General features: G+C 39.8%; 2 protein-coding genes across 3 annotated transcripts; both read left to right on the top strand.

Annotated features, from left to right (window-relative positions):
* Positions 1 to 978: 978 nt before the first annotated feature.
* On the top strand, positions 979 to 15,087 carry LOC130927947 (N-acetylglucosamine-1-phosphotransferase subunits alpha/beta-like). Its single transcript, XM_057854096.1, has 15 exons — positions 979 to 1,101; positions 1,436 to 1,530; positions 1,656 to 1,775; positions 4,291 to 4,486; positions 4,698 to 4,868; positions 5,040 to 5,163; positions 6,396 to 6,628; positions 6,688 to 6,887; positions 6,966 to 7,185; positions 7,267 to 7,341; positions 7,424 to 7,503; positions 7,574 to 7,672; positions 7,738 to 7,914; positions 7,987 to 8,074; positions 15,022 to 15,087. The coding sequence occupies exons 1-15, from the start codon at positions 979 to 981 to the stop codon at positions 15,085 to 15,087; spliced, it is 2,067 nt and encodes a 688-aa protein (XP_057710079.1).
* On the top strand, positions 14,962 to 22,981 carry dram1 (DNA-damage regulated autophagy modulator 1). 2 transcript variants are annotated; one of them, XM_057856161.1, is made up of 7 exons: positions 14,962 to 15,289; positions 15,593 to 15,660; positions 19,341 to 19,483; positions 19,550 to 19,727; positions 22,135 to 22,193; positions 22,259 to 22,351; positions 22,421 to 22,981. In XM_057856161.1, the coding sequence occupies exons 1-7, from the start codon at positions 15,159 to 15,161 to the stop codon at positions 22,454 to 22,456; spliced, it is 708 nt and encodes a 235-aa protein (XP_057712144.1). In that variant the 5' UTR covers positions 14,962 to 15,158; the 3' UTR covers positions 22,457 to 22,981. The 2 variants fall into 2 exon arrangements, with proteins under 2 accessions (XP_057712144.1, XP_057712145.1); XM_057856162.1 differs by lacking the exon at positions 15,593 to 15,660 and having other exon boundaries at positions 14,993 to 15,289; positions 22,421 to 22,978.
* The last annotated feature ends 620 nt before the right edge of the window (positions 22,982 to 23,601 follow it).

The following is a 23,601-nucleotide window of genomic DNA, read 5'->3' as shown; positions in this document are numbered from 1 at the left end:
AGCCCCCCCTGTTCTTAACCTTCTTAACCTAGTGACGCCCCTTAAGAAACCAAACAAATTGGGTGACCGGGGGTCACTGGTCAGTGCTACATTTCTCACGAACATGAACCCGATTAATTGATAGGCTTAATGATCAATGCAAAATAAATCTGTATTGACTTATACCAACTTACATGTGTATTGGTTCAGGTGAGACAACGTTTGATTCAAACCTTTGTTTTCAAAAACGACTAAAACATTTTGAAGTGCTAGTCCCTTCATTAAAAAACGGAGAGCTATCCGAGAATGGGTCCACTTCTGGGTAACACTGGAGCACCCTTGGACTCAAACTAAAGTATTGTAACATAAAAGTGATATGGGAAAAAAATAATTGGAAAAAAAAAAAAATCTGAGGACCGATCTACATTTGAGGCATACTAGACTACCCCAAGATTCGAACCATGATGTGTGATTTCATTTCACATATTTTTTTTCTTCATGTCAGTTCATGTTCATGCCAGTGTCCCCCTGAAGTGGACCCATTATTGGACACCTCCTTGTGTTTTTTTAATAATGGGACTTGCACTCTGAAGCTACTGCGTGCATTACCATAATGCACATAATGCAAAAATGATCCAAATGAGGGACGGCTAGCTTGACTTCGTTGTTCCTTGTGGAGGCTGGCCTGACCGCAGTCGTTTTGCAGGTTAGCAAGTTTACACAGTTTAATGTTATGCTAACTCTCGATGCAGGTTGGACAGTCAGTCAAGGGCGTAGGTTTAGTCTCAACATGAGTAGAGATGATATAACATCATAACCTGAACGTCCATCACTGTCAATGGCTGCCAGTGAGTCACACATAAAAACAAAAAAGTCATTTGCATTCTAGTTAAGCTTGTCAGGGACGGGCTTATACCTAATACTTTAGTACCTAAAACGGCCACACCCACATTTATGGGAAAAACTCATCACAATCTTTACTGTACTCCTTTAAGAACTATGGGTGAAATCGACGTGGTACTCAAAAGTCTGGCATACTATTGCATGTGTCGCCAAGTAAGAATTCTGACCTACTATGCAACCCTCGTTATTTTGATGCTGTGCCTGTACCATATCGGCGAGGTGAGTAGGCTCTGGTTATATTTACCTAAAATGTCCTAAAGCCATTCAAGTGGATAGCAAAATTGAAAAAAGGTACGATTCCAAACTTGTCAGGCTGTTAAAAGTAGTCTCCATTGAATGATTGTTTATGAGTAAAGTGACAGTTCAAAATCGACATTTGTTCAAATCATTGTCAAAAAACAAACATGTACATTTTTTTCTTTTGCACACCGGTAAAATTGGCTTGTTCAAAAGCCAAATTATAAATGTACACCTGTTTAAGATTATGATCTAACACAGAAGCTGTCATCATTTATTACTGTAGATCAACCAAAGTCTTTTCTCACATACCTAGTTCGTGGAACAGCAGAGTCGCGACCGGTCCCGTCAGCCTAATGAGGTGTTTCGTGTCAAACAGAATGCGAACAATTGTACATCATTCCACAGCAGGTGAGTGAACAATTGGCCTAAGGGTAATATTCTCATCTAAAAAAAGACATACAATCAATGGATTTTTGAAATTCAAATACAAAAGAAAAGGCATTCCTGGTTGTTTAATTGCTTCTGGTTTTCAGAGAGTGTACACCTATACCCATTGATTTGGTGTACACTTGGGTGAATGGTACAGACGATACTCTGCTGAGAGACCTGATGGCAGCCAAAGAGCAGCTAGACAGGCAACAAGGAGGTTTGAGGTGAGCGAAGAGTCTTACAAACACACATTGAAACATGTTTGAACCATCCAGAAAAAGAATACAGTACTAAAGTAAAGAGTAGAGTTATTGTACTTCTAAATTATATTAACTAAGTAAAAGTAAGAGTAGTCATCAAAAAATGTACTCAAGTACAAGTCAAAAATATTATTCGTTCAAAAAAAAAAAAAAAAAACTGCAAGTAATGAGTAACATTGTGGATGACTGCTTACAATGTCAGATTAAAAAAAAAAAAAAACTTAAATAATGGTACTTTTTTTTTCTTAGCACAACTTCATCTTTATGAAGTATTATCATTATACTGAACTATAGCACAGTGGTTTCCAAACTCTTATGCATTACGGACCGGTGTGATATGGGCCTTTTTTTCACTGAACGGCAATGTGTGGCAGAAAGTGACAGAAAACATGAAATGGCACGACGGGGCTGAAAACGATGAGGTAGATATCCGTTACTTTTTTACAGACACCATTTTTTTCATTGTGATGTAATTTGTTTAAAAGTTTAAAATATGCGAGTGAATAATTTTTTAAAGTCTTTTTTTTTTTTTATGAAATATTAGACATTGATTAATGATTTTAAGCTAAAAATGACAGACATTTTGAATAATAAATATAATTACTTTCCTTGTTTTTATGGCTGGGTTGAAACAAAAGCGGTTGCGCGACGCCTGTAAACGGGGGTTTTCAGGGTAAGACGGACAAATTAAAAATAGTTTGGAGGCTTAATGCGCCATGAATCTGCTATTGCAGCATATAGACATATTGTTCTATCAAACACAACAGTTCTTTTGGCTTAAAATACAGCAGTTTATTTTAAAGAGGGGTGCAAGAGCAGAAACTGCTTTTTCAGCCCTGTGTTTTCCGCCATTTATACAGTGGGGCAAATACGTATTTAGTCAACCACCAATTATGCAAGTTCTCCTACTTGAAAAAAATAGAGAGGCCTGTAATTGTCAACATGGGTAAACCTCAACCATAAGAGACAGAATGTGGAGAAAAAAACAGAAAATCACATTGTTTGATTTTTAAAGAATTTATTTCCAAATTAGAGTGGAAAATAAGTATTTGGTCAAACAACAACTACAAACAAGCAAAATTTCTCGCTGTCAAAGAGGTCTAACTTCTTCTAACGAGGTCTAATGAAGCTCCACTCGTTACCTGTAATAATGGCACCTGTTTTTTTCATTATCGGTAGAAAAGACACTTGTCCACAACCTCAGTCAGTCACCCTCCAAACTCCACTAAGGCCAAGACCAAAGAGCTGTCGAAGAACACCAGAGACAAAATTGTAGACTTGCGCCATGCTGGGAAGACTGAATCTGAAATAGGTAAAACGGTTGGTATAAAGAAATCAACTGTGAGAGCAATATTAGAAAATTGAAGACATACAAGATCACTGATAATCTCCCTCGATCTGGGGCTCCATGCAAGATCTCACCCCGTGGCGTCAAAATGATAAAAAGAACGGTGAGCAAAAATCCCAGAACCACACGGGGGGACCTAGTGAATGACCTACAGAGAGCTGGGACCACAATAACAATGGCTACTATCAGTAACACAGTGCGCTGCCAGGGACTCAAATCCTGCACTGCCAGACGTGTCCCCCTGCTGAAGAAAGTACATGTCCAGGCCCATCTGCGGTTCGCTAGAGAGCATTTGGATGATCCAGAAGAGGACTGGGAGAATGCGTTATGGTCAGATGAAACCAAAATAAGAACTTTTTGGTAGAAACACAGGTTCTCGTGTGTGGAGGAGAATGAATACTGAATTGCATCCGAAGAACACCATTCCCACTGTGAAGCATGGGGGTTAAAACATCATGCTTTGGGGCTGTTTTTCTGCAAAGGGACCAGGACGACTGATCTGTGTAAAGGAAAGAATGAATGGGGCCATGTATCGAGAGATTTTGAGTGAAAATCTCCTTCCGTCAGCAAGGGCATTGAAGATGAGACGTGGCTGGGTCTTTCAGCATGACAATAATCCCAAACATTGTTGCCCCAAGGCAACAAAAGAGTGGCTTCGTAAGAAGCATTTCAAGGTCCTGGAGTGGCCTAGCCAGTCTCCAGATCTCAACCCCATCGAAAATCTGTGGAGGGAGTTGAAAGTCCGTGTTGCCCAACGACAGCCCCAAAACATCACTGCTCAAGAGGAGATCTGCATGGAGGAATGGGCCAAAAAACCAGCAACAGTGTGTGAAAAGCTTGCGAAGAGTCACAGAAAACATTTGGCCTCCGTTATTGCCAACAAAGGGTACATAACAAAGTATTGAGATGAACTTTTGGTATTGACCAAATACTTATTTTCCACTATGATTTGCAAATAAATTCTTTAAAAATCAAAAATGTGATTTTCTGTTTTTTTTTATTTTCCACATTCTGTCTCTCATGATTGAGGTTTACCCATGTTGACAATCACAGGCCTCGCTAATATTTTCAAGTGGGAGAACTTGCACAATTAGTGGTTGACTAAATACTTATTTGCCCCACTGTATATAGTGGAAGAAGGACAAAGAAGGAGACTCGAGATTTTCTCAGAGCCAACCGCTTTGAGGACAACAGTGCGCTCATTCATTCGTTACGCTCAGTGGAGAAACACGCTCCGTGGGTACGGCACATTTTCATCGTCACGAATGGACAGATTCCCTCCTGGCTCAACCTGCAAAATCCCCGGGTTTCCATTGTCACCCATCAGGTAAGCCTCTCACACTTCAACTCTATTGTCAGAAAGGATTTCCCTTCTACAAATAGAATGGGTTTTGTAATGCATTCTAATTAGTTCATTTTCAATTCATTTTACAGGGAATAAAACTAACAATCAAACCGGACACACATTTGTGTGCAGTATTTGGCATTGCCTTGGGATCGTTTGTATCTAATGAACGATTATCGCCCCTGAATTATAGGAAATTTTCTTGAACCACAGCCATCTCCCCACCTTCAGCTCCCCCGCGATAGAGAGCAACCTTCATCGCATTCCAGGAATCTCACAGAAGTTCATTTACCTTAATGACGACGTGATGTTTGGGAAGGATGTGTGGTTGGATGACTTCTACACCCCATCCAGGGGGCAGAAAGTAACTAACACGGGCACAAAACCCTCTAATATTGACATTAAAGTGGGTACAGCTGCTTTTAACTAAAGTGGTAAATATCTTCCGGCAACAAGTGTGTTCTCCAGATCATTGTGTCTTGATAGATAAAAATGGACACTTACTCCTCATCGACAAAACTGTCCCCCCCCCCAGGTCTATCTCGCCTGGCTGGTCCCAGCTTGTTCTAACGGTTGCCTGGGACACTTGATCAAGAACGGGCGCTGTAACCAGGCGTGCAACAATGCTGCCTGTGAATGGGATGGAGGAGACTGCAATGGTAAAAATAATAAACAACTGTCGATGATTCTGCTTATAAATACACTTAAAAAGCACACGACAGGGGAAAAAAGTCTTAAATAGCATTATTATGTGAATTAGAATCATATTTTGATACGATTCGACTATATACAATAATTTAGCAAAGCGCAGATGACGAGAAATTAATCTGCCGGTTAGCCACGCCTACCATTATAGGGCTCAAGCGTCCCCAACAGGTGGATGACGTCAGCGGGAGACTAGGCTCATCAGTTTTACTATACAGCCCATTGAGGGGGAATTATTCAAAACGAGGAAAACGCACGAAGAGAGCCGCAAAATGTCATTGTTTCACTCTCTCTACTCCAATATTTTTACAGGATATTCTTTTTATCCAAGTATTTTTCCCCAATAGCTTCGGAGAATGTAAACAAACCAAGAGGCGTGACAGCTAGCCGACACGCTAACCCGAACAGAGTGATGTTTCAAAGTCTTCGAAGCGGAACATCACACATAACTAGCCCGGATTATTTGACATGACGACTGGGTTGTCGATTGTCTTTGCGGATCGGCAAACCGCCCGGCGGAGAGCAATTTACAGCTCGTTCCCCGGATGAGGGCGGCTGTAGTTGTTGTGCAGCTAACGTGCAGCTAATGTGCATGAGGAGAGCTTTTTACATGCCTATCAATGATCAAACGTAAGTAGTCCTTTATTTAAAGAAAGTTTGTAGTGTTTACTTTGTAATCGCTGTATTCGTATTTGACATCATACAAAACAAGATGTTTACTCACTTCCTCGTAAGTCCAATGGTCCCACAGTAGTAGGGCTTGTTTTGGCCAATATCCACGGTGAATGGGAACCTTTTGAAACTCCAAAAAGGCGCACACGCCTCTCCCTCATACAGCAAGATTTTTCTGCAGCCGTTTGGCTGGCGTGATGCAAAAAATAAACGTATTAATCCGAAAAATCAGCTGAATCCTTAGTCCTCATACACAACAGTAGGCTGTATAGTGAAGAGGAGTCCTTCTCCCGTACACGTCACAGCGCCCTCCTCCTCAATGCAAGACCGAAGCTGGAAGTCACTCATTTTCATGGCGCGGGATTCAAAAACACTAAATAAATATAGCGATCGCTTCCACACACATCCAAGCGGTCCATATCATTCAGGAGCATAAAATACCGCGTGTATTATGAAATAAACATGCTTTTTCGTGTCACATGCACTTTAACATGCTTTTATTTGACTTTTAAAGTAAGAATTCGCAGGTCTATTCCAAGTGCTGATGGGTTTTCTGAATCCAATAAGACTCGAGCAACCAGCCAAAAGTCAAGACTGACACCAAAACCAACAAGTGTTTTTTCAAATGAGAACGAGGACAACAGAGATTTAGCAGGTCCAGTGGATCTGAATCTCCATCACTTTGTCCCTTCAAGCAAAGGCTTTCTGCCATGGGAGAAGACTGAATTCTTCCAAGAACTACTTGAGGTAAGTCTGACGTAGTCCGACTTTGTATCTTGCAATTCCAAGTCACGTTAACTCAACAGGAAGAAGATCATCTACAAAGAGCGCTGAAGTACGAGACGAACAGCGTTGCCGTTGGCCGAAAGCTGCAGGACAGTTTTAGCTCCTCCTTACGCTATGTCGACAATCTATACAACCATAAGTTTGGCCGCTCCGCCCGAAGAGTGATCGCACACGCGGCCCATATGATTGACAAGCTTGTCATGCAGGAGCTGCAGGACACGTGAGAGCCAGCCAGTTCTGATTTCAGGTCTTCTGCAAGGTTGACTTCCTCGGCTGAATTGCCTTTTTTTTTTTGCAGATTCCCACAAGAATTCCAGAAGACTTCCAGCCACCATTTACGTCACTCAGACGACATGCAGTTTGCCTTTTCCTACTATTATTTCTTGATGAGCGTCACACAGCAGGCTAACATCTCAGCAGTGTTTGACACCGCTGATCAAGACCGTTCTGGCTTTCTATCTGGCAGCGAAATTCAAGCTCTAGCCACGAGAATCTTCAAGCAGCCACTGAAACCCCAGGTGGGTTTGGAGATGAGAACTCCACCAAAAAAAGTGCTATTTTGAATAAGACTTTCTTTTCTCTCCTGTGGTTGCTACAAGGACTTGACAACTTTGGAGAATCAGTTGGTTGACTGCTCGAAAATGCTTCCAAACAAAGCCAGGCCGGCCAACCAGGTGGGACCCGACCTTAACTTTGCGCTTGGCATATCTTTTCACGTGATCTTAGAAGATCTTGATGGTTTCCTCGTCTCCAAAGATCACAAAAAGTCTCTTCATGAACTGCAAGCCTGTCACGGATCGCATTCGCAGTCTCTTCTCAAACCAGAAGAAGTACAAGTGAGCCCTCTTCTGACAACCTGTAGCGTGAAGTAACCTCCGTTCATTTCATAACTGATCTGTCCAACAGGTATGAGATCACGGGTTCGGATGAGGTCCATTTTAAGATGATCCACAACAACGTGGCTGAAGCCACTCGCCAATTTAATGACATAAAGGCTCGGCCAAAGTAAGGAAGCCCCAAAACACCAAAAGTTCCTCGTGATTAAACGGCTTTGTAACTTGCTCCAACAGGAAGTTCGTATGCATAAATGATGACATCGACCACTCCCAATCAAATGCTGGGAACATGAAGGCAAAGATGGCAGAATTCTACAAATCCATGTTCCCGCAGCCGTCCCAGTTTGAGCTCCCTCAAAAGATGTTTGGCAAGTTCCTGCACATGGATGAGTATGTGCGGCATCAGAATTGGTAAGAACCACAATCAAGGTATCATTTCTTCAACAAAAATCCAGCTAACGTGCACACACAAACATTTCCTAGGCAAGCTCATCAGAACAAACTCCGCTTCTACAAATACTGCATTATGGTGGTCCTCATCATCTTTACTCTCAAAGTCTTTGCTGCCAAGGTCAGAAGTGAATGAGTTATTAACTATAGACATGTGAAAAAATTAGGACACCTCATTAAATTTTACTCTTTGGGAAAAAATTAGAAACCTTGGGGATAACCACAGTCAGGAGAGATCCACTCCCAGGACGGATAGACAAGATGCACCAGGACTGCTAATGGGAATTAGCAGATGGAGTTACAGTTCACAGAAATGCAATAGACTGAGGGAACAAGAGGAGGTCCATCTAGCCAGATGAGACGGGGGTTGGGCAACGAGGACGTCCATCCAGCCAGGGGTCCGGATAGTCAGGAGGCTGCGGCTGAAAAGTAGCCCCTCCCCTCAGGGGACACCAGGTGACTAGTGATGAAGAGACTAGTCAACTAGATATTAAAATTTGAAAAAAGAAATAGTATTTGTTATCGGCCTGAAGAAGAAGTTTCCCGCACTCCTCAACGCAGAATACTTTCAGCTGTGAGATGTTTGAGGGGTTTCTTGCATGTACATCCGGTTTCAAGTCACTCCACAGCATCTCAATGGGATTAAGATCTGGGCTTTGACTCGGCCATTCCAGGACTCTCCATTTCATCCTTTTCAGCCAGTCCTTGGTGGATTTGTTATGTTTTGGGTCATTGTCATGTTGCAGGGTCCAGTTTCGCTTCAGTTTTAATTTTTCCAGAGATTATCTCACATGTTCCTTATTCAAGCACCCTCTGATACACGATAGAATTCATGGTGGATTCTATGATGGTGAGCTGGCCAGATGCTGCTGCAGCAAAGCATCCCCAAACCATGACGTTTCCACCTCCATGCTTTACAGTTGGTATGGTTCTTTTCCTGGAATGCTGTATTGGGTTTACGCCAAACTTGCCCTCTGTTCTGATGTCCAAATAATTCAATTTTAGATTAATATATCCTGGTCTTTGTCTAATTCACTATGGCAAACTTCAGTTTGGCCTTCATGTTCTTCTTGGAGAGCAATTTGTGTGTCTCTTTCTAATTGTAGATCAGGGGTCTCCAAACCGAACCTCAAGGGCCGCTGTGGATCCTGGTTTTTGTTCCAACCGATCGAGTACCGACAGTTTAACCAATTAAGTTTCTGCTAAAACAAGCAGCACCTGACTGCAATCAACTGATTACACTTGTAAGACACCAGATTGGTGCATAGGTGTTGCCTTGTTCTGTTGGAATGAAATCCTGCGACCCTATGTGGAAGAGTTTGGAGACCACTGTTGTAGATGCATGCACTTTCACATGCTGTAGGTCCAGTGACAACATTTTAGGGTTTTTGGAGACTTCTTTTAGCATCGTGTGATCTGCTCTTGGGGTGAACTTGCTTGGACGGCCAGACCTGGGCATGTTGGCAGTTGTTTTGAATGTCCTTCACTTGTAGCCTTTTTCCAGACAGTGGAATGGTTTTATTTCATATTGTTTTAAGATCTTTTGAAATCCTTACCAAACTCATAAGGTCATTCTGAAGGCCTCAGACAGCTCATTTGATCTCACCATGGTGTTTTCTCTGACTTCAACAGTCAGTCAATGTTAAAAGTATTCTGCGTTGAGGAGTGGGGCAAACTTTCTTCAGCCCGATGTCAAAGACTAGTAGATGGCTACAAAAAGCACACTAGCTATTAGGTGGTAGGGCGTCCTAACTTTTTCCTTAGTTAGAATTTGCATTTTTGTTGAAATATTTGGTTTAATGAGTAAAACAATGTTAATTTTATTAATTTATGTACATGCAATTAAATTACTTTCTTTTCCAGAGATAAAGAACACAAGATCAGAGAACGATATGTAAACATTTCTTCATAAAGGACTGAATATTTATTGGGGTATCCTAATTTTTTCACACGACTGTACCTTCAAGGGGCATCACTCATACTTCCCCCTTTTATTTTGCAGATGTGCCACTTGAAATGAAAGTTGCAGAAAAAAATGCAAAGAGAACAATATTGAAAAACTACACCCAGTATGAACGAAGGAGGACTGTAGTCATCCAAGATCATGGCGATCATGGAAAGTCACCTCAATCAAATGTAAAGTAAAAAGTGGTCTTTTGGGCTCATGGAAAGTCAATTAAAGTTTCTTCACTTCGGAAAAAAGTGTCCATCTTATTTCAAATGTATTAGCCTGTTTGGTGGCGTTACCCTCCCAACCCTCCACTTTGTATTGGGCTTGTCCTCATTACTGTAGAACAGGGGTCCTCAACTAGCGGACCGCGGTCCATGACTGGACCACGACACACCTCTCTCCGGACCCAGAGCAAACGGCACTTTAAAAAAAATATTTGTATGAATCGCTGATCTATCGCTACGCGCTACTATTCTATCGCTAAATTCTGTTTCATTTTTGGTCAAATATCTTCCATGTTCCCACTTCTGTTGTCATCTCTATGACAACGATGCGCTTATTAGCTGAGAGAGCCTGTATGGATGCGCTGATTGGCTGAAAGAGCCTGCATGCTGCTAGCAAGAGCGGACGGACCGCAGCGGTGTGAAACACGAGTCGCACCCGGCACTTTGCAATCTGTTTGTTTACATGCCACCAGTAGAAGACCGAATCTCACAAAATGGCATGCTCAAAGTTGACCGAGAGAAGAAAAGTGGACAATGAAAATCGCCGTTTCAATGAGGAATGGACTGAAAAAAAAAGGCATCCATTTTACCAACTGCAAGTACCAAACCTATGTGCTTAATATGCTTCAAGACAGTCGCTCTGATAAAAAGTGCATGAAAATGTGAAACTCCACTACGTTAAAGAGCAGAGTTTTGAAGAGAAGTGTGAACAGGTTGGAGCAGTCATATCAAGAGTCAAGCAAGGTTATTGTTAAATCTATGACACAACAACAAACGGCAACAGAGTGCTCACTCAGAGTGTCGTGGGTGTTGGCCAAACATAAGAAGCCGTTCTCTGATAGAGAAAAAATAACAGTGACTGACATGATGACAGCAATGTTGAAAGGGAAAGAAAAGGAGGAAATGACAACAAAAATCAAACAAATCTCTCTCTCAGATGCACTGAAGTACTGGCTGATGATGTGAGTAAACAGCCAAATGCCATTTCTCTAATTGAGCAGTGTTTTACAGTTAAAGTTACTATTAATAATTGTTATGTATGCACCTTAATGACAAGCTTGTCATTTATGTTCTGAACAAGTGAACATGTACTCAGTGGCGGACTTGGCAATTTTGGGGCCTAAGGCGAACATATCCAGGGGCCCTCTTCATGGGTCAGTGGTTAAAAAGGTGAGAAGGGTGTGGAGGAAATATGTTCCAGTACACCAGGGCTGTCCTAAACGACAAATTTTCTCCTGATTAGTCAGCCGACTAGTTTTACGATTAGTCGACTAATCTGATAATTTTCTTTTTTACTAATTTTTTTTTTTTACTCATTTAGAAATTAAATTTTTGTTGACACTTATTAATTCACAAACCCATTTTGTAACCCTTAAATATTTTATTAAAGTACAAATAATCATGTAAACAACAATCATTGATCACAAGTAAACAATGAGGTTAAATGCTGGTAGCATTTACTAGTGCAAAAGAATGGAAAGTAAACAGATTCAGAACACTGACTTTGGCTTTCCAACATTATTCAAAACAATTCTTAAAAAAAATTCTAGCATTATTTTTATAGTATATTACTATATATAATAGTATAATAATTATAATACTTATTCATTGCCAATCATATTTGTCATAAAAAGTGTCATTTGAAAGCTATTCTTAGTGTAGAATCTGTATTCTGTAGCATTTACTCTACATATTATAATATTAATTCTGATGTGGGATTAACTCCAAAAATCTTTATATGACCGCTAATCGACAGCTTTACTCTCCGTAAAAAAACAGTCTTTGTCATTACTTGTGGTGTCACCAATAGATTTTTTTTTTCGTTAGCAAATGCTGTTAACCAGCTGTTGAGTGTTATTGCATGACTGGTTGGAACTGTACTGCATTGTTTCGCCACAGGATGTGCTGTCGTGTATTTTATGTTCAGTGTGAAGAAGAAGAAAGTTAAAAGAGGCATTAACGGCCTGTTCTCAACTCCTCCCTCACTGCACTTTGGCTCTCATGGAGAGCACGTTCGCTCATGTGTTCGAAATAAATGATACCCGACGTGCACAGTAGCAAGTATGCTGCAAAAATAGCGAGCTTAGTGGCATGAAAAACGCGGGAGAACTAAGTGAAGCTAACGAACAGCTAAGCGGAGCTAAGCGATGCTAAACGGAGCAAACCGAAGCTAAACGGCGCTAAATGAAGCTAAGCGACTGATACTCAGTCCGTTATCGTGGAACAGTCCATTGTAGTGTGTGTGTAGGGGGGAGAGATAATATAAATGCAGCATTCAAATGGCTTTCTTTTTAGTTTTGTTATTTGTTTGTCTGGTATGCTGACATAATTATACGTGACGAATAGTTGGGGGTGCTGCTAGCTCCGGTGGCCCAAGCCCTTACTCGTTGGGGCAAGGGCAGCTGGTTGGGGGCCCCCTACTGGTTGGGGGCCTAAGGCAATCGCCTACTTCGCCTGAATAGTAGATCCGCCTATGCATGTACTGTACCAATGGCGTACCGCACGCAGGCTATTCTTAGACCGTGACGTCGCATCGTAAAGCGGAAGTAAAGCCGAAGTGGGACATTATAGAACCGTCTTCGCATAGACACAACGCAATTAGTGCTACTTTTCGCCAGTAATCTTTCAAAAAGAACATGCCGATCACGCATTGCTTTTTTGGAACTTGTTGAAACGACTCTAGACATTACGACACATGAAGGATGGTTTCTTCATACGTTTCCGGAAACCAAAAACTCGAGAGGTAAAAATGTGAAGACCGAATTAACTTGCGCGGACTTTAACACCAACTCGGTGAATCCATTCACATTTCATATTCAGTAAACATTATGTTGAGTTGGCATGGTCTTTCAGAGGACAAAGAGGTAAGCCATTTTTATATTTTTACTTTATTTTTTTAGCGTAACGTTGTGCCGTACTGCTTCTGTCTGACAATGAATGACCTGAAAAAAATTACAATGGTATCTGACTGCCACTGTTACCGTTTCTGTTATATATATATATATATAAAGGCGGAAAACACAGACAAGACTGAAAAAGCAGTTTCTGCTCTTGCACTCCTCTTTTAAAGAAACTGCTGTATTTTAAGCCAAAACAACTGTTGTGTTCGATAGAACAATATGTCTATATGCTGCCATAGCAGATTCATGGCGCATGAAGTTCCCGAACTATTTTTAATTTGTCCGTTTTACCCTGAAAACCCCCATTTACAGACATCGCGCAACCGCTTTTGTTTCAACCTAGCCATAAAAAGAAGGTAAGCAATTATATTCGTTATTCAAAATGTCTGTCATTTTTAGCTTACAATCATTAATTGATGTCTAATATTTAGTTTAAAAAAAGAAAACGGCTTTAAAAAATTATTCACTCGCGTATTTAAAACTTTTAAACAAATTACGTCACAATGAAAAATTTGGCGTCTACCTCATAATTTCCGCTTAATTGTATTTTTTTGTTTGTTTTTTCGCATTTTCCCCGATATGTCAGTTGATAAATAATCGATCCAAACAAAGAAAAATGGAAAAATAAAATTTAAAAGGGTAAATATTTGAAAAAGAAAATCTCAACCACTCCTTGTTGTCTGTGATATCTGCATCGCGGTCCTTGTTATATCACCATGTTTCACCCATAAAATCCCCCCAAAATCTGGCTGTGGCTATTCACAGCTGTGTCTTGACATACGGTGATACATGCTAAATGGAGTTTTTGGATCGAAACAAGGTAAATACGTGATAATATCTCGTTAAAATCGTGGCGTCTTTAATTCTGCTCTCGCGTGCTCTCGCCTCCAGTTAGGGATTTGCTGTTTAAAAAACATTATTTTGAAAAAATGCCTTCCTGTTCAAAATTTTTCTCCCCCCAGAAAATTGAGATTTTAAGCTTTCCAATGATGTATCACACATGCATATTGGACAATTTTTAAATTTTGCCAAATTGAGGATCTCAGAGCGGAACTTCAAGTCACCTGAGTGTTTTCCGCCATATATATATATATATATATATATATATATATATATATATATATAAACAACTTTAGTAAGGGGGACGTGTAAATAAATTATAGGATTAAGATGTGTTATTAATGAAAAAATTAAAAGTGTTCGTTGGCTGTCACTGAGTAGCATTTGTGATCGCTACACAAAGCTAACTAAATTACCCTGAAGAACGAAAAGAGACGTAGGACAACCAGAGGATATATAAGAAAGACAGGACTGATGGTAAAGGATAGCTTGTTGAAACAGGAGAATGTCATTGTCAGTCACGTCGATTAAAAAAGCTAAAGCTATGCTTAGGTCGGCTCGTTTTTTTCGTCTTTTTCAGCCTTCGACACTAAAGCCATCTCTTTAACTAAACATTTTTATGTTCTTCCACATCTTTGACAGTCAATTTGGCACCAGGCACATCATTTTCGGAGAGAACTGGTAGGTTTAACTCCGTAAACATCTCCTTCGTACACGTTTTCCATTCATTTCCTATTAGGGACAAACGGTGGCTTGTCCTTACTTAGCAACAGTAGCTAATGTCATGAATATTAATGAGCGGAAGTGACGTGTTGCTTGCGGTACGCCATTGCGCATGTTTTTTTGTCCAGCAGTGTTTTACAGTTACAAAATGTACTGTCAATTATTGTTTGCACCTTAATGACAGAACTTAAATTATTTAGTCTACATGTGTAAACATTGTACTTTTTAATTATTATAAGTGAAACAAATATTTTGTTAACGTATTTTTATTTAATCAGAATGTTCATTGTATTTTTGTTTGGTCAAAAAAATTTTTTTTACCACCTTCGACCTGCCTTGTACCTGATCGACATTAATAAATGGGCCCATGCTTGTATGAAAAAAATAATTGCGGACCTTCAAGATTTGCACTTGAGGACCCCTACTGTAGAGGATAGAGGAGGACCATGACGCAGTGGAGGAAGATGATCACGTGACCAACGCTTCTGAAAAATGATACTTCTTCCCACCTCCTAGCGCTTTAAGGTCAAACCAGGACGAAGACGCGAGTCCAGCTCGCTGCATGCTATGTGGTGGTTCACGCAAGGTTCGTGCTTCCTGCCTTTCTTCTTGGTGGTGTGGTCCTCCACCTCTTTTATCCTGTCCTACCTCATCGCACTTTTCAGACGCGACGTGGACGTGTTGTTTCCTTACATCAGGTAAAACAACTTTGTCAATCTTCTAACAAAATGAGTCGTGTTGATTTTAGTTTCGTTTCCACTCTTCTGTGGGTTTCCACCCAAAAAAACTTCTCGCGCGCAAAAATGCAGTTTCAAAGAGTTTCATTATTCAGAAACGCAACTCTACAACAATCTTAAGATATGTACTGGATATTCATATGCATGATATGAGTTTGTTAATGCAGGATTTTTATTAATCAAATATCGAGACTAAACTCTAAAGTGAAACTTTAAAAAAAAAAAAAAATCAATATGAAGATTTTGCTGTTGTTAAACTTGCAGCGACGCAGCAGCAAACCCACCAGAGAGTTGCATATTCGGATTGATGACATTTGTTTCGGCATGTGCAGGTAGGTATACACACAAAAACACATGCTAATATATATTTCAATAATTAACCATAGACTTCATAATGATATTGACGGGTCAGGTTCAACCTTCAAATAGGGGGCCATCCCATAATCCGCATCAGTTATTCACAGTCAGTCGCAGCGATCAAACGCAGGATTTATGTTGAAAAAGTACGCCAGGAGTGATTTGTTCGAGGATTCAAGGTAAGATATTTTACGTTTTTTCACAAGAATTTTCAACGTCAAAAGCTCTTTGTTGGAAGGCTGCCGCCACATTGTCTGACTAGCATTGTACTTCGACGTATTTACGTAAAATAAATAATAACGACACGGTTTTGTGTCTTTTAACCAAGAATCGAGACTGTTTTATGTCCATATTTATAAAGAATTCAGGGAAGTAAGCATATTTTTGAATATTTTAGTAATCGAGTAATCGACTGAAAATTCTATTGATTAATCGGATAAAACATCTTTTTTTAAGGTAAATAGCAATTATAAATGTACATGAGAAAAAAAGACACTTAATCCAATATTGAACCATTTTCAGTTAATCAATGTCTTTGTTTTCGATGTACATTGTTGAAAACAACCAACAATTGCATCTAAGATGTGACTACAAAAAATAATCACTGCTTTCACTCAAAAAACTTCTAGATCTTATAAAAAAACCCCAACATATTTCTTACTTAAAAATGTAATTACGCTTGATAACACACATCACTTGAAAGCTAATTTAAATTCCATTTGTGTCAAGCTATTTTTAAGTTCTAGTTAAGTTTTAAGTTAGGATTTTGAGTTTTTGCAGTGTTCAAAATAAATGTATGATACCTGCTGTATTGGAGCACATTAGGGACCAGTGCTACTTGGTGTCTTATTCAGCAATGACTCCTGAGCTAAAACTGACAGTTAGCTTTATTATGTTTGAATTTTACACCCTCATAACTCTACAGCGCTGTGTTTTTACAGAGTAAATAAAGCCTGTATGTAAGACGCGTTAGCCACGTATCGACAGAGGTCATAATCAATAGAAACATAGCCCTCCGAAGGGCTAACGTTACGTGAGGGCGTGACAGTAACATTATATTTATTAGCGATCAGAAGTCTACTGCTTAAAGATGGCGGCTGTTTACTAACGCTGCCCGGACACGGCCGAGTCTGTCATTTTGCATCTATTCCTAAATGCATGCGATATCTATGAGACGCATCGGACACTAGCTGCTACCACACTAGCATCATGCGGGCGTAGTTTTTAGCAACGTCGGCGTAGTTTGTAGCGGCTGTCGGGCCTGTCGGCTGCAGTAAGTTTAAAAAAATATATATTTTTATTGCGTCTTCCTCTACGCACGTGACGTCAGCGCGTTGTCCCGCATTAAAAGTAGTCCGGGCAAAACGTGATGCTTAGAGCTGGCAAAATTAAACGATTCCTCGAGGTGAATAAAATTACTCAGATCAGTTTTTAAACTCGAGTTACTCGAGTATTCGTTTCAGCTCTAATTTAATGACAATAATTTTCACCGGAAAAGCTGTTTACAGTTTGCCGCCACATTGACTAGCAGACTAGCATCGTACTTCCACATATTTACGTAAAATAAATGCGAACTAAACGTTTTTTTTTTTTTGCATTTAACCTACAATCGAGGCCGTCTTAAGTCCATATCGAAAAAGAATTTGGGAATTTAAGCATTTATTCACAAGAATTTTCAAGGAAAAGCTCTGTTTACATCAGGCGGCCACTAGCTACATTCACTAACTGACTAGCATTGTACTTCGACATATTTATGTAACATAAATGCTAATTGCACGTTTTTTTTTTTTTTTTTGTGCTTATAAACAAGAATCGAGACTGTTTAGGTCCATATCTATAAAGACTGTTTAGGTCCATATCTATAAGGAATTCGGGGATTTAAGCATTTATTCACAAGAATTTTCACCAAAAAAGCGCTGTTTACATCAGGCGCCCGCTAGCTACATTTACAAACATACTAGTATTGTACTTCGACATTTTTTTACATAAAATAAAAGTTAACTGCACGTTTTTTTTTTTGTTTTTTTTTTTGCTTTTAACCAATAATCGAGACTGTTTTACATCCATATCTATAAAGAATTCAAGGATTTAATCATTAATTCACAAGAATTATCTCAGAAAAAGCTCTGTTTACATCAGGCGGCCGCTAGCTACATTCACTAACAGACTAGCATTGTACTTCGACATTTTTTTACGTAAAATAAACGTTAACTGCACGTTTTTTTTTTTGTTTTTGGGGTTTTTTTTTAACCAAGAATCGAGACTGTTTTATGTCCATACTGTATCTATAAAGAATTCGGGGATTTAAGCATTTATTCACAAGAATTTTCACTGGAAAAGCTCGGTTTACATCAGGCGGCCGCTAGCTACATTCACTAACAGACTAGCATTGTACTTCGACATATTTAAGTAAATTGCTCAGTGCATGTTTTTTTTTTTTTTTTTGCTTTGAACCAAGAATCGAGACTGTTTTACGTCCATATCTATTAAGAATTCGGGGCTTGAAGCATTTATTCACAAGAATTTTCACCGAAAAAGCTCTGTTTACATCAGGCGCCTGCTAGCTACATTTACTAACATATTAGTATTGTACTTCGACATTTTTTTCTTCGTAAAATAAACGTTAACTGCACGCTTTTTGTTTTGTTTTTTTGCTTTTAACCAAGAATCGAGACTGTTTTACATCCATATCTATAACGAATTCAAGGATTTAAGCATTAATTCACAAGAATTTTCACCGAAAAAGCTCTGTTTACATCAGGCGCCTGCTAGCTACATTTACTAACATATTAGTATTGTACTTCGACATTTTTTTTTTCGTAAAATAAACGTTAACTGCATGCTTTTTGTTTTGTTTTTTTGCTTTTAACCAAGAATCGAGACTGTTTTACATCCATATCTATAACGAATTCAAGGATTTAAGCATTAATTCACAAGAATTTTCACCGAAAAAGCTCTGTTTACATCAGGCGGCCGCTAGCTACATTCACTAACAGACTAGCATTGTACTTCGACATTTTTTTACGTAAAATAAATGTTAACTGCACGTTTTTTTTGGCTTTTAACCAAGAATTGAGACTGTTTTATGTCCATACTGTTTCTATAAAGAATTCGGGGATTTAAGCATTTATTCACAAGAATTTTCACCGGAAAAGCTCTATTTACATCAGGCGGCCGCTAGCTACATTAACAGACTAGCATTGTACTTCGACATATTTACGTAAAATGCTCACTGCATGGTTTTTTTTTTTTTTGCTTTGAACCAAGAATCGAGACTGTTTTACGTCCATATCTATTAAGAATTCGGGGCTCGAAGCATTTATTCACAAGAATTTTCAAAGAAACACTCGGTCAGCTTTGACGGTTACGCCACCCGCATCAATATCATTATGAAGTCTATGAATTAACTCATTAACTGTCGTCGATGGCGTTCGACGTCCAATACATTTTGACTGAACCTCCCAGTCAAAATGTTATGGACGTCACCGTCAATAGCATTGAAACACACTGAGTGCTAAAAGTACTCTAAGTGTAGCACCTATTCTAATAAATCATCATGCGCTCTTTTGTCACTTCCCAAAAATGACTCACTTCTCTTTTTTGAGAAAACGAAAGTTGAATGAAAGGCGCATCTGCTTTTTTTTTTCGTGCGTAGGCATGGCTACCATCTATAGCAGGTTCAAATTTGTGGAGAAGCTGAGTGAGGAGACCAGAGTGGTGAATCCGCAGCTCAACAAAACGACGCTGGTGCTGGGAATTCTCTCCTGCATTGGCATGTGCGTGGTGGCCACCTTCCAGGTTGGGGTCGTCGCAAAATGTCATTATTGGACGTTTCGGGGTTTTAAAGTCGAGTTTGTTTGGCAGGAGACGGCAGTCACGGCGGTTCACGATGTCGGCGCCTTGCTATTCTTCGTCAGTGGTGTTTTATACATCCTCCTGCAGACGGTTATTTCCTACCAAGCATTCCCACATGAATCGTCCATTACAGTGTGTCGGGTGCGACTGGCCGTGACTGTTATTGCCTCACTGGCCTTCTTCCCTAGTATCCTTTACGTAATGTCATGTTACATTTGGACCTCTACACTGCTGGACAAAAGTGTTGGCACCCCTGCAATTCTGTCAGATAATGCTCAATTTCTCCCAGAAAATGATTGCAATTATAAATGCTTTGGTAGTAATATCTTCATTGAAAAAACACAAAAGAGAAAGGGAAAATTTTTAAAAATCATTATCATTTCACACAAAACTCAAAAAAATGGGCCGGACTATAGTATTGGCACCCTTTGAAAAAAATCATGTGATGCTTCTCTAATTTGTGTAATTAACAGCACTTGTTACTTGCCTGTGGCAGATAACAGGTGGTGGCAAGAAATGAATCACACTTGCGGCCAGTTAAAATGGATTAAAGTTGACTCAACCTCTGTAGTGTATCCTTGTGTGTACCACATTGGTCTTCTTTCTTTTCTCCATGCTCAAAGAACTGTCTGAGGACTTGAAAAGCAAAATTGTGAGGAAACATTGGAAATCTCAAGGCTATAAGTCCATCTCCAAAGACCTGAATGTTCCTGTGCCTACTGTGCGCATTAGTGTTGTTTTCATCAACGATGACTATCACGAAAATATTTCGTCAACATTTTTTTCATGACAATAACGAGCTAAAAACGTGTTTTGGGAGACTAAAACACAACGGCATAAATGTCAGTTTTCGTCTGACAAGATGACAACGAAACGAAAATGCGCCATAGTTTCTATCACGTGTTCACAATGTTTGACACTTTGTGTAGTTAGCCCGCATCGAAACAGTGTCTAGTTGTGTCACTCATGTGACATGCTGCTGCTCTCCAGTCTCCAGGCTTGCACACACTGCAAGATTTCTTTTATCTTTGCCAGAGAGAATATGCAATGTTGCTTGAGCCTTCAAGTCTATGCTGAGTGATCATTAACACTAAATGTAACTCGTAGCGTTAGCATAGCATTGGCAATGCTATGCTCACGTTAGCATTAGGCTAATGCAAATGGCAAGCGTCGTCTTTAACTCTCGGACAACTTTTTTACATACAGTTTGTGGCGTCCTGATGGGTATAATTAACTGAAAATATTACTGTTTTCCCGTCGAGTGTGTATTATCACCAAGTTGGTGTTGTCCTTGTAGACGCTACAATACGATAATGTGTATATATATATGTATAATAATCGTATGCAAATGTTCATTCGAAATAGTTGGAAATTTATTTTTATAAAGCGTACACTACCGTTCAAAAGTTTGGGCCCCAAACTTTGAACGGTAGTGTAAATATTTTTAAAACATTAAACATTTTCAATTATCCACATTGAGTTTACAGGGGGAAAAAAACAAGGTCCCCACAGTCAAGCATGGCAGAGGTTCCCTGATGATTTGGGGTTGCTTTGCTGCCTCTGGCACTGGACTGCTTGACCGTGTGCATGGCATTATGAAGTCTGAAGACTACCAACAAATTTAGCAGCATAATGTAGGGCCCAGTGTGAGAAAGCTGGGTCTCCCTCAGAGGTCACAGGTCTTCCAGCAGGACAATGACCCAAAACACACTTTAAAAAGCACCAGAAAATGGTTTGAGAGAAAGCACTGGAGACTTCTAAAGTGGCCAGCCATGAGTCCAGACCTGAATCCCATAGAACCTTTGTGGAGACATCTGAAAATGGCAGTTTGGAAAAGGCACCCTTCAAATCTCAGAGATCTGAAGCAGTTGTCCAAAGAACAATGGTCTAAAATTCCAGCAGAGCATTGTAAGAAACTCATGATGGATAGCGGAAGCAGTTGTTCGCAGTTATTTTGTCTCAAGGTTGTGCTACACTTATTGATGACACTGCGCACGGTAGACACAGGAACATTCAGGTCTTTGGAGATGGACTTGTAGCCTTGAGATTGCTCATGATTCCTCACAATTTTGCTTCTCAAGTCCTCAGGCAGTTCTTTGGTCTTCTTTCTTTTCTCCATGGTCAATGTAGTACACACAAGGACACAGGACAGAGGTTGAGTCAACTTTAATCCATTTTAACTGGCTGCAAGCGTGATTTAGTTATTGCCACTACCTGTTATGTGCCACAGGGAAGTAACCGATGCTGTTATTTACACAAATTAGAGTAGCATCACATGATTTTTCAAAAGTGCCAATACTTTTGTCTGGCCCATTTTTTGAGTTTTGTGTAAAATGATAATGATTTCATCTTTTTTCATACTCTTGTGTTTTTTCATTGCCAGCAAAATAAATGAAGATATTACTACCAAAGCATTTTTTTCTGGGAGAAATTGAGCATTATTGCAAGGGTGCCAATACTTTGGCCAGCAGTGTATTGCCGCCAGTACTCACTCACTTCCAGATGTAGTTCAAATTGATTGGTTGACATTGAGGTCAAGCTGGTACTCGCTGTCATGAAACGTCAGAAATCTTTCTCCTTAACATCCAATCAAGCCGTCATTTGCGCATTTTTCGTGAAGCAGACTGACCTCCATCGAGTTAAGGACAGCAAGGTGGGTGTCGAGGTGACAATATTAAGCACGTGCACAATGTTGACTTGAGAGGTGTATATTTTTAGGACTATCCCTTTCACGTGGCCAGCGCCGTTTGTGAGTGGGTTGTGGCCTTCAGTTTTGTCTGCTTCTTCCTCACTTACATCGACGACTTCAAAGTGAGCCTTTTCTCTCGCCATTTTCAATGCCGCTTTTCTCAACTAACCGCGTCTTTTGTCATTCCGCAGCGGTTCACCTTGCGGGTGATGACGGAATTGGGATAGGAGAACAGAAAAATCACTTCCTGTGGCATTTCACACGCTGCTGAGGCCCTCTTGCACTTTGCTCCGCTCTTGCGACACCACAATGCCTCTTAAAATATTATGAGAAGTGGATGCATTACAATCTAAAATTGTGGTCACATGGTGTTTTTAAAAGTTTTTTTTTTTTTTTTTAATACCTTTGTACGTGTTGCCAAAGTACCTGCACGTGAATGACTGAAAGCACTCTCGAACATTTCATCTACTTGTTTTGATAAATATACCACTACCAAAAGTGTTTTGTGGTGACATGCCTCATTTCACAATGTATTTATCCGAATTGCTGCAACAGTTACAATGAAAAGCATTCATTGGGCAACAATAAAGACATTTTTTATATTTTAAAAAAAAACAAGTTTGTGTAAACATTTCATTCAGTGTCTATTGGGGGTAAAGGGCATTTTGTAAAGGATTTTGTTAGGCCCCATCGCTTGGTTTTGAGCATGTTGGTATTTGTCGCCCCCTCGTGGCACACATAAGTTTGGCACCAGAGGTTAAACTGTTACACATTGCGTTTTAGCATATTATTTGGTAAACATTTTTAAATAAGACAAGTGGTGTATACTAAGGAAATGAAAATGCTGTCATTGTCGCCCTCTTGTGGCAGTTCAAGAGTATTGCATGTTATTGGCGGCATATTCAGTCATTTTCGGACTATAGGGCACCCCTGACCAGTGGCGCCTCAAGAAATTTTTCGTTGCGGTGGCCAGATTGGGTCTTGGGGTGGCACACCAAAAACTATAAGCCATAGTTTCAGTTTTTTTATGATGTTGCAGTAAAAAGGCCAGAAGAAAACTATCAGAAAGCCTTAAGGACACGCCCACTGATATACTTTGGTGTATTGTGTTATATTTAATGTACTGCTGCAACAATTAATCGATTAACTAAAGTCATTTAATACGAAAAAAAAAAAAAAGATTCAAATTAAAGTTTGCTGCTTCGAGTATTGGTGAGTAAAATGTTTGCATTTAGTTTTATTTATTTGGGTGGATTCATTACCCTCCAGTGGCAACAGTGAATATGACAACTCATTTCACATGGCTGAATCCAGTTGCTCCCCGTTAAGATCAATATAAGCTAAGTTTTTGTTTGAGCCAATGCTTTTTTAA

The sequence above is a fragment of the Corythoichthys intestinalis genome, chromosome 13, assembly GCF_030265065.1.
Source record: "Corythoichthys intestinalis isolate RoL2023-P3 chromosome 13, ASM3026506v1, whole genome shotgun sequence".
NCBI lineage: Eukaryota > Metazoa > Chordata > Actinopteri > Syngnathiformes > Syngnathidae > Corythoichthys > Corythoichthys intestinalis.
The sequence above is the reverse complement of the archived record's forward strand: the minus strand, read 5'-3'. Positions and strand labels throughout refer to the sequence as shown.